The sequence below is a fragment of the Equus przewalskii genome, chromosome 8 (assembly GCF_037783145.1).
Source record: "Equus przewalskii isolate Varuska chromosome 8, EquPr2, whole genome shotgun sequence".
Taxonomy (NCBI): Eukaryota; Metazoa; Chordata; class Mammalia; order Perissodactyla; family Equidae; genus Equus; species Equus przewalskii.
The window spans coordinates 31,820,626-31,832,403 of NC_091838.1; the positions used below are offsets into that span (position 1 = coordinate 31,820,626).

At 37.0% G+C, this 11,778-nt stretch overlaps 2 protein-coding genes across 2 annotated transcripts in view; both read left to right on the forward strand.

The window, feature by feature from the left end:
• The window catches only part of LOC139085064 (probable oxidoreductase PXDNL), a 311,563-nt gene extending 309,098 nt beyond the window's left edge, over positions 1-2,465 (forward strand). Inside the window, exon 5 of the mRNA XM_070630618.1 lies at positions 2,328-2,465. The gene's annotated coding sequence lies outside the window, so the exon portion shown is untranslated. The remainder of the gene's footprint in view (positions 1-2,327) is intronic.
• On the forward strand, positions 2,161-5,294 carry LOC139085139 (probable oxidoreductase PXDNL). The gene is made up of 2 exons (XM_070630936.1): positions 2,161-2,497; positions 5,002-5,294. Exons 1-2 carry the CDS (start codon positions 2,305-2,307, stop codon positions 5,292-5,294), a joined length of 486 nt encoding a protein of 161 aa, XP_070487037.1. The 5' UTR covers positions 2,161-2,304.
• The last annotated feature ends 6,484 nt before the right edge of the window (positions 5,295-11,778 follow it).

Consider the following 11,778-nt stretch of genomic DNA (forward strand, 5'->3'; position numbering starts at 1 on the left):
CAAGTATCTGACAAGGGGTAGATAACCCATTCATTATAAAAGGATATAACTCAGGAACAGCCAGATGGGAGAGCTACAGAGGGAAATTATGTGGGAAGGGGCACAGACCTTCCATGCTCTCTGAGCATGCTACTCTCCCTAAATTTCATCAACATGGAATCTCCTAGAACAATTTTTTTTTTGAGGAAGATTAGCCCTGAGCTAACTACTGCCAATTCTCCTCTTTTTGTTGAGGAAGACTGGCCCTGAGCTAACGTCCATGCCCATCTTCCTACAGTTTATATGCGGGATGCCTACCACAGCATGGCTTTTGCCAAGCAATGCCATGTCTGCACCTGGGATCTGACCTGGTGAACCCCAGGCCACTGAGAAGTGGAACGTGCGAACTTAACTGCTGCGCCACTGGGCCAGCCCCAACTTAGAACAAATTTTAAGGAAACTAAATTATCTTCAGAAAAGATGTGATACCATATTTGCTGGAATGTTCCTTTTCAAATAATCTTAGTTGAGTTCAATGTTAGATGATTTTAGAACTATGTTTAAAATAAATTGCTTAATATTAAACGAGACGTGAATTTGGGCACTTTAAAAAACATGTTTTCTGGGGCTGACCCCGTGGCCGAGTGGTTAAGTTTGCATGCTCTGCTGCAGGTGGCCCATTGTTTCGTTGGTTTGAATCCTGGGCGTGGACATGGCACTGCTCATCAAACCACGCTGAGGCAGCGTCCCACGTGCCACAACTAGAAGGACCCACAAGGAAGATTATATAACTATGTACCAGGGGGCTTTGGGGAGAAAAAGGAAAAAAATAAAATCTTTAAAAAAGAAAATAAAACATATTTTCTGATGTTCATTCCATGTAACTTACACTGAGCAGCTCTGGCAGTTATACTTACAGGAATATCCAGCACCTAGTTCGTCTTGTGCCTTGCATTGCTGTCCATTCAAAAGCAATGTTGTTTTTCGTGAAGTGAATCTCTTCAAAAATGACAGCTTGAAGTTCTCATTTGACTAATTGGTAGTTTTTCTTCAAAAAAGCTTTTTCAATGGGTGAATAAGAAGGTATTCCTCTGTCTGTCCTGTCTTCTCTTCTGCTCCACTCTAAAAAACTAAATGTGAAACATGACCATTGTCTGCTTCTTTATCTTTTATGATAAAAAAATTGCTAAATAAGGATGGTGATTCTCTATTTCTTTAACATGCTTTAGTTTTTACATATATGAGAATAGGCTACATTATTATTCTTCATTGTTGGCAATTTTGAAATTAGTAGACAAATGTTTACCTGGAATCCATTGACTTTGTTATAAAACAAACAAATTAAAAGGAGAGAAATGAGATTCTCTCAATGGACGTTTTCCTCTATTAAGGATGTTATTGGTGGAGGATATTTAGTAGGTGTTAAGTAAATGTTTATTGAGTGATGAATGATAGGGAGTTAGATTTCCTTTTTAGTGCCTAATACACTCATTAGCCCTAAGCATACTCCTGTGAACATCTATACTCCTCTTCACACATGATCATTAAATATTTTTAAGCGGGGAAAAAACCCTGACCAGAAAAAAAATTCTGTAAAAATTTCCAACTTATGTTTACGTGTCAGCAGCTTTGTATTTACTGCTAAAAATAACCCACATATGCACTCTTTTTATTGTGATTATCGATGTAATGCGATGGTACATGTCTGAACCTTCTGGATTACAGTCATCACTACTTGCACTCATTGGGTTTTCTATTTAAATTGATAAATGGCATTTTCCTAGTATCTCCAAAATGGTACACATCATTAAGAGAGCCTAATATCCAACAACTGGATGTTATCTGGGTAGGTGGGGCGTGCACATTTAGTGCTAAGTCATATAATTGTACTTGGCTTTGAGCTGTATTGGTTTGAATATGAATACTTCTTTTATACTTTAACAAAATATGAAAGTGTACTGAACAACTCACAGAAAAGAGGTGAAAAGATTACATATGGCTATCTGATGGTTCCTTTTGTTTCTTAAATAGGAATTCAGGGATGTAAAAATGTGCTGCAGTACCCTTCCTATAGGAGAGACTGCTTTAGTGTCTAAATTCACGCTGCCCTGGAAGGCAGGGCATTTAAACCTCTTTCCCTTCCATCATGTCTTGACTGGAAATCTGTGTTCAGGGTACAACCTCAGAAATGGGAAAAGACAACTTGGATTTAAATTCAAACAAACTTGGATAAAAAATTAACAAGTCAATATACATGAAAAATATTTATAAAATCCTATACTTTCAGTCTTGTTAAGATTTTAAAAATGATTTGGGTTAACTAATATGGATGGAAAACATACTTCCAGCCATTCATTGGACTTGCGAGATGATGCTCGACTTAATTTGTTTGCTGATGGGACACTCATGATCAGGAGCACTCAAGAGTCCGACCAAGGTGAATGTCAGTGTGTGGCCAGAAACGTGGCTGGGGAAGTCAAGATGCAGACTGCCATGCTCAGCTACTCCAGTCTTCCAGGTAAATTTTTTTTTCCTGATTGAACTTAATGTAAATGCATCAGTTTATCCAGTAGTTATTTGCACTAGAAAATGACTTTATATTGCTTCTTTAAATTATGTAATGAATAAAAGTGAAAAATTTGGCATTGTCTATCACTTCCTAATCTTCTTTTGGAGAAACTTGAATTTTTGTCTCTTTTTTTTGAGGAAGATTAGCCCTGAGTTAACATCTGCCACCAATCCTCCTCTTTTTTTGCTGGGGAAGACCGGCCCTGAGCTAATATCCATGCCCATCTGCCTCTGCTTTGTATATGGGACGCCTGCCACAGCATGGCTTGACAAGTGGTGTGTAGGTCCACACTCAGGATCCGAACAGGCGAACCGTGGGTGGCTGAAGCAGAATGTGTGAGCTTAACTGCCTGTGCCACCACGCAGGCTCCTGAATTTTTTTCTCTGCAAGGCTATTTTAATTTCCTGCCTTAGTTCTTTTCTGGTCACCATGGATGCTGTTCTGGGACTTTGCTATTCTCCTGTGAATTACCCATCCAGCTTCCTCAGAAGATGACCTAGCATCTTGAAGCTGAGGGAAATGGTGGCATCAAAGCAGGAATACCATCCTTTCTAACAATTCATTCAATTATTCATTCATAATTAATTTATTCAGCAAATATTCACTGAATGCCCGCTGAAATAGCTGTTGAAGATTGCATAGTTAGCAACCACACTCCTTTAACTTTCCAGGAGTGATAATTTCAATAGGTTATATAAACCAGACGCAATAACTGTGACGAATTTTTATTAATACCTCTTTAAGATGATGGAAATAGTGAGACACCGTCCCTCATCTTACTGAGTCTATAGTCTGATAGGCGATAGCCATAATTCACCAAAATGACAAGTTTTGTGATGGGTAAGGAGAGGGGATAGAAGCATAAAAGACAGTTATGTGCTAGTAAATGCTTAAAAACTGGCTCTGAGGAGTGAAAAGGAAGCCCTGATTTGCAGCATTTGCCATTTTTCTGGGATATAAATAATCCCACCATGGGCAATTTCAAGTTACTGACATGGCACACTGAACATTTCCACCATGAAGACATAATCGATGTAAATAAGCTCAAGACTCTAGATAACAGTAAAATGTAAAATCATTAGAAGTGATGAATTTCAGAATTTATATTTGATATTAATGAGATTTATTTAGTTGTAAGTTTATATAATTTAATTTTTAGTAATGGCTATGCTTAACAACCAGCTTGCAAAATTCTGATCATTTGATAGCTGGTTCTCAAGACCCAGCTCCAGCACCCCTGACAGAGGAAGAGCCCTTGGGGCAGTCTTGGAAAGCTGTGTTCATTCAGTGACATCTAAGCAGAAAGCAAGGACAAGTAGGGGAAAGCCAGATAAATAGGGTGGAAACATTATTTTAGCAGAAATGGCAGTAAGGGAAGACAAAGCAGGGCACATTCAAGACATGGAAGTTCTTGATGCCTAGAGGATACACACGAAGAGCTGGGAGTTACATGAGATTTGGCGAGGCGGGAGGTAGAGTCAGGTCATTCGGGCTATTCATGACTGCACCTAAGAGTGATCAAAATTAGATGTTTTTTTTTTTTTACACTAAGATCTCTCCGGCAGCAGTTTGGAGAAGAAGCAGGAGGTTAGTGCAAGATGAAGAAGTTAGCAGGCTGTGGCAATGGTGCAGAAGAGAGTGGTCGCATGGGTAAGGTAGTGATCAACAGAATAGAGAAAATGGCGCTGAATCAAGAGTTATTCCAGGATAAATATGCACCTAACTCTAATATAATGATTTCCAAAGTATATTGTATTATTACAGACTATATGTTTTGTCCTCTGTCCTCATAGTTAAAGCATGAGCATACGAGGAAAGGAATGTGTCTTGTGCATCTTTATATCTCTCCAATATGTAACATTTTACTAGCATACTTAAGACATTCAGTATTGTTAAAATTCAATCAAACCTTCACCATTGAATTAGATTAAATCAATTTATCTCAAGTCTTCAGGGTATGTTGGTCACAAGGTGGCTCCTGAAACCCAAACCATGCCTGAATTCCAGATAGCAAACAGAAGGAAGAGCAATGACTAGATAGTCTTTGCCCCTTTATTTGGGAAGGAAACTCTTCCCAATGACATCTGTCGACATCTCATTGGCAGAACCGTGTCACATGAACACCCTTAACTGCAGGGGAATTCAGAAAGGGGTTTTTTCAATGGGAACCTTTGAACATTTAGTCCCTAAAATAGGAGTAAGTGGGCACATAGCAGGGTCTATGATACAACATGGCATCAAAGCAAGCAGTTTTTTAAAAAGATTGTGTATTTATATCAAATCCAGATTTAATTTATTTTAGATTTAATTATTTCAGAATTTAATGGATGCATATAATTTTTTAGTACAAGGGCATTTTGAAATAACAATAATCTAAAACCCACAATGTAGAGTAAATAAACTTTCTTAACTGCTACTAGCTGTATTTTGTTTTGTTCCCTTCTAACCCTTAGCCAAGCCGAGTTTTGTAATCCAGCCCCAGGACACAGAGGTTTTAATTGGCACCAGCACAACTTTGGAATGTATGGCCTCTGGCCACCCACAGCCCCATATTACTTGGACCAGGGGCGATGGAGAGGCGCTGGATGGATCCAGGCACCTGGCTACTTCCGGAGGACTTTACTTGCAGAACATCACACTGCAGGATCATGGTCGATTTACCTGTCACGCCAACAATGATCAAGGCTCTGTTCAAGCTACAGCAAACATAATTGTACAAGGTATGGGAGCAGAAGGGCATGATTGAAATGTTCATGTTGCCACACTCAGGAAATTATTTTTCAAATTAAAAAATAATGTCATGTAACTCAATGGAGAGATATTTTTATTTGCCATTTATTTTTTGGCACAATAGAATTTTAAAAACTAATCTGCTGCACTTTAAAACTTGGATTTTTTTATCACTTCAATCTTTTTCTAAATGCCATAATCAACTATTAGCAAAAAAGGAGATGAAGTCATTAATCTGGCTGTAAACTGTCAAAACATATTTGTGCTTCAGAGTACTTCACGGGTAGAAGAAAGATAATCCAGCTATGAAAGTGAAAAGGCTGTGCCCTGGGTCCACAGTCACTTACCAAGCTGTCTACTCAACATAGCTTAGGAATACACTGGTGGCTCTTACAAGTTGCCTGGGCTGGGTAACAAAAGCAATAAGACTATTCTGAACACAATAGATAATTTATATTCACGAGCATGCAATCATGTTGGAAAGAACTTCCGTTTTTCTGCTATTCTTTTGTTCTTAGCCTGGGGCTGCCCCTTCCTTTCTGTTGTGTGTATGTATTGGGGGGGGTGTGCACTCAACATTCCTTGTGTGCTTAGAGGTTTATTAAACAGCAGAATATAAGTATTATTGGAGCAAAGTCAAAAGTCCTGTTCTAGCCAAATCGGTTTTTCAATAGATGACGAGAGTATAATAACTTACAATTATCCATTTTAAGGGTTTTCTGGAGCTATGGGCCTTATAATTTAGATAAGAAATTTTATAGTTTTGCTTAACATATTTGCATATGATGTTATCTATCAAAAAACCAGGTTCTCGGGAATACAGAACAAAAGCTGTTTAGAAATATGGAACTGACAAGCCCAGTTCAGTACTGGAGTTGGGACAAGTTTAGGCTAGTGAGTACCAGCTGCTGCAAGCAGTGGAATTGACCCATCAAGGCACAGTGCCCATCCATCCTGGGTTTCCAGCATTTAGTAAATGTTGTCTGAGTTGAGTTGTTTAGCATCAACTCCTGAAGTAGCAATAGATCAGTAACTTCTTGTGTCTGTTGATATGTCTGAGGAAAAAATTGTTTTCCCTTAGAAATGTTAATATCATGAAAAACATTTTCTGTGCTCTAAAAAGAAGGTATAGGAATGAAAAGTTTTCTTGAAGACTTTGGTAATTCCTGAGGGAAATTACTTTTAAAGGCCCAAACATCATTTTTACACTTTCAGTGTGTCGGGATTGAAAAATGCTTTCAAAAAAACAGTTTGGTTTAGTTTTGTTGCATTATTTTATAAGCATTTATTATGCATTTATATACATTATATATATTGAAATGTATACATATATATTTACTATGTAATGTCTGGTTGTAGAAGCCTAATGCCTCGTCACACATTTGCACTCCAGCAGTCTCCTCTGTTGCACATAGGCTCGTCTTTTGTTTCTCAGCTTCTTATATTTAGCTTCTGTTTTTCTATTTGTTTGTCTCCATCAGCTGATGATTAGCTAAACTCTCATAACATCTCTGGTCCTGTGCATTTCTCACACTACAACACGCTCACGAGTTCTTTCTGTGAGTTAGTTTGCACTGACCTTGCCTTCTGCTTTTCTTCTGTCCCCTGAAACTGTGTGCTATGTTACTTGCAGATCTATGTCAAGATTTTTAATTGGTCTTGAAATGGACCATTAATCATTCAGTTCATTTATAAAAGAAACTTCTTTTATTTGACTAGTGCATAAACTGAATATTTTGAGATGTATCCCTTTTGTGTCATCTTAACAGATGTTCCATCAATTTTCTTTAGTTCTGTTTGTGCCCATTTAAGCCAAGAGTACAGTTATCCACAGATTAATTTCCTTCCCTAGACTGGCTGAACGAATGATAGATAAAAAGGAAAAACAAGTAGCTTCAATGAAAGGCGTGAATCACAGTGTGGGGTACTTAAGTGAAAGGTCTATAGTCATCAACAAAATAAATAAAAATTCTTCCTTTGGATGAGGCATCATGATCGTGGATTTTGTAAAATCCACCAGAAGGGTGAGTTTTAATAAAATAGTAAAATACTTCATCTAAGCCCCTGCTGTTTCAGCATTGGAAGTAGGACTGATGGCCACTGTTCTACGTAGAAGATCCAGAAATGTCAACTCATCATTCTAGTCTAATTCCTCCCGCCCACACCACCTGCTTTTGTGATTTGGGTTTTCTCTCCATTAGATCAAAATTTCTTCATTGATCTAGCAAGTTAATCATTTTAGTATTAGGGGTAAATGTAAAATGATAATGTACTTATATTTTTCCTGTTTTTTGGTAGGATATGGAATCTTGGGAAATTTAAAGAACTTTTCTTTGAGATCACATGAGATATAACAATGCTTTTCACCTCGACTTGGCTTATTGTTGGTTTTAGTTATTATTAAAAAGTTGAAATCAAATTTCCCAATATTGGTGTCTTGACTAAATGACTTGTCTTTACTATCAATTTTTATTATATAGCTCTTTTACTGTGTCATGGATTCCTTTTTTAATGTAGAGATATTTTTGTTCATTTCAAGCAACTCCTGGTAGTTTTAAGAGTTAGTGTAATGTTCCGGAAAGAACATCAGGCTGGGGGTTGAGTGACCTAGATTCTCACACTGCCATATATTAGCTCTGACTGAGAGTAATTCAATCCAGCCTCCCCCAGCCTGAGTTTCTTCATCTGTAGAACATGGAGGCTGGGACTGTGGGTTGTTTTCCAGGTCGACTTTACTGGAAGGCAAATAAGACAAGTATTTTGCAGGCATTCCTGAGGGCTTTCATGAATTTGGGTGACCTAATAATCTATCTACTAGCAGAGTTATTTATCCCAGTGCCTTACTTAGAATTGAAAACTTTTAAACACCTGTAATACTTGAATACAATATGAAATATGAAAAATACACTGCCAAATATTATTTATTTTAGCATGTTTCTTGTATTTGCAGATGGTGGGTGGGAGCACAGAGTAGCAAGAGTTGTGAAAAGATCTCACTTCAAAGAGAAGTGATTTGTCAGGTGTTTATCCAGAAATTCAAGGATAGTACAATAATAGGAATGCTATTAATATTTTTACCAAATTAATAGATTTAGGGAGAAAAATCATGATTCTTTCCATAAACACTAAAAAGACATTTGATAAAATTCAACATTCATTCTCATTAAAAATGCAGTATAATAGGTCTGAATAGACATTTCTTCAATGTAATAAAATAGATCTACTGAACTCATTAGCCAAAATCCTGCTTAATAGAAAAATTATATGAAAATTTTCACTAAAGAGAGGAATAGACCAATGACTTCTGCTACCATTACTTTCCTTTAATACAGATTTGGAGAGACAGGTAATTATAATTAGCCAAGAGACACAAGAAAGAATAACCAGGAAAATTCAAAAAAAGAACCATAGTTAAGGAGTACTAATCACACTAAATAATAAAATACATAATAAAACTACAATAATTAAAACAGTACCCAGATATTGTACTAAGACGCAATATGTAATCTACAAGTAGATTCAATTACACGAGACCATAATGTATGAAAAAGATGACATTTCTTCTTAGTAAGGAAAAGATAATAATTCAATAAAAGATTGGGGGTGGGGATCGGCCCGTGGCATAAGCTCCACTTTAGTGGCTTGAGGTTTGCCAGTTCGGATCCTGGGGGTGGACCTACGTACTGCTTATCAAGCCACTCTGTGGCAGGTGTCCCACATATAAAATAGAGGAAGATGGGGACAGATGTTAGCTCAGGACTAATCTTCCTCAAAAAAAAAAACCGATTTGGGGATAACTGGGTAGATATATGAAAGTACAGTTGAGTGCATATCACACAGATTTCGTTCTGGAGAAGTTCTTCCACCTCAGCCAGTGTGTGTGCCTGGCCCTCCTGACCTGTGTCACTGCCTCTCCTACACAGATCTCCACTGAGTCTTCTCTGCTTTCGGTAGCCTTCCTTTAACTTTTTTGGTGGAGTGAGCTTTAGCGTTCCCCTAGCTTTACCGAAAATAAAACAATAGTTTTATAAACAAAACTGGTAGTACATTTCAGTTTCTCATTCTCCCTGTTGCTGTTTGATGATTTTCTTTTTTAAAGAAAGAGGAAATGCCACTATTATCCTGCCAAACCACAAGACTCCAAATCTTTTTTTCTAAATGTAAATTTCACAGTGTACTCATAGTTCTTTTCCTTGCTGTCTCAGTGCGAGCTGCAGTGGTGACTCCAGTGGGTGGGTCCATCTGAGATAGGGACTGGGAGTAGGCAAGCCTTAGTTTGGTCTTCCCATGCTTCTTTTTATCTTTTAATTCTTCCTTCCTAGTGATGGCACAGAAGGAGAGAGGAAGAGATAGGCAGATTGATTGGCGGCCAGTGAGTGGCAAGATGATCCTCTCTTTTTTGTTGCTGCTGGGTTTTGTCTGGTCTTGTCATCAGGGTCTTCTGCATGGCCACTTCTCCAGCATTCATATGTATTATTCAGAGACCACATTGAGGTCCCTCTACTACTCAGTTCTCTGGAATGGGAGACCCAGCTCCAACTTCTGGCCTCTCGGGCAACCTTGTTTCTTCTTACAGTCTATTCCACAGTCCCTGCTGACAGGGTTTCCTCACTCAATGGGTGGTCATGCTAGGGGTATTACTGATTAGAGAGAAAAGACAAATCACGTACAGCAATTAAATTAACAGCAGATTTCATATCAGTATCAAATAATAATAACTATTATTATTTAGATGCGTGCTGAACAAAAATAACGTAATTAAATATTACCTAGCAATGGAATATCAGTTGCGAAAATGGTTATTGAAATTAAAGTGGTATAATCCTCTTGTATATCTAAGGTGAAGGATTGGTTAATCTATTAATTCCAGCCTTTTAAAAGAGCAAATGCAAAAATATCAAGGGTAAGTAGCAAAAAATAAAAATATGGTTATAAGTTTCAATCAGACAAGTGAAAAAGATGGAATTAGAAAACCAAGAAATTAATTCTTTTCATAAAAGATAAGAAAGGAGAAAAAATCTGGTAGTTAATTTGTAGACCAATTCTATAAATGTTCTAAGATAAAGATCAATCCAGTCTTGTACAAACTCTTCCAGAGAATGGGAGACAGAATAGTCTCCAACTTTAACTAATAAAAGACATTGTGAGAAAAAGCTCTGAATAATCTTTATCAAAACTGAACCCACTGACATTAATAGACTAATGGAGGACGTCATGATTGTAATAGATACAGAGAAAACATTTGACTAAATTTATCATCCATTCATTATTAGGAAAAATTTGGCACTATAAAATAAACAACTAAAATGTTTTCAAAAAAGAAAAGCATTTTTTGTAGGAAAAATACAGGAAATAATATTTTTCAAGATGAAATGTTAGAGGGGCCCGCTCCGTGGCAGAGTGGTTAAGTTCGTGCTCTCTGCTGCCGCGGCCCAGGTTTGGATCCTGGGTGCAGACATGGCACCGCTGGTCAGGCCACGTTGAGGCGGTGTCCCACATCCCACAACTAGAAGGACGTGCAACTAAGATATACAACTGTGTGTGTGTGTCGGGGGGTGGTTGGGGAGATAAAGCAGGAAAAAAAAAAAAAGATTGGCAACAGTTGTTAGCCCAGGTGCCAATCTTTAAAAAAAAGAGATAAAATGTTACAAATATCCCCTTTGGAATTAGAAAGAAGATTGCATTTACTCAATGCTGTAATGGAAGGTCCTAGCCTGTGAAAAAAGGAAAGAAATAGAAGCAAATATTATGAATTTAGAAGGAATACATACAATTTTATTATTTATGTATAATAGGCTTTCCTCATACAGAATTCAAAAACATCTACAAATAGACTAGCAGAAATTATCAGAGTTTAGCAAGATCATGGGATAGGACATCAACAAGTTAAAATTATTTTCCTTTCTACAGGCCAGCAACAAACAGAATACCTAATTTTATTTTTAAAATGATACTCCTCAAAATAGCAAGACAGTTTAATTTAGTTAAAAATAAATGGACATTAGTGTTGACCATAAGTACAGCGCTGTACAGCAGATCTCTAGAAGTTAGTCGTCTTGTTTATATCCCTTTATACCCCTTGATTAATAACTAAAAATTCGTGAAGAGGGTAGATCTCGTGTTAAGTGTTTCTATGACAGTAAAATAAATTTTTAAATAAATAAATAAACCTAACAAAATATGTGCAAGAACTGTGTAGAAAAAGAATAAAACATCATTGAAAAAATAAAACGTCATTGAAAGAAACTGAAGAAGACAAATACTTAGTATTGTAAAGATGTTAATCCTTCCAATATTGATTTATAAGTCAATACAATTTCAATGAAAATCCTGAAAGGGTTTTTGGTGGAAGATGAAAGTCTGATTTCAAAATGCATATGAAAGAGCAAAGATCCAAGATAATCTAACAGCAAGATATTATAAATCGATAATAATTAACATATTGTATTATTGGCTCGGTAATTGCCAAGTTGACCAATGGAACAGAAAGAAAGATCATA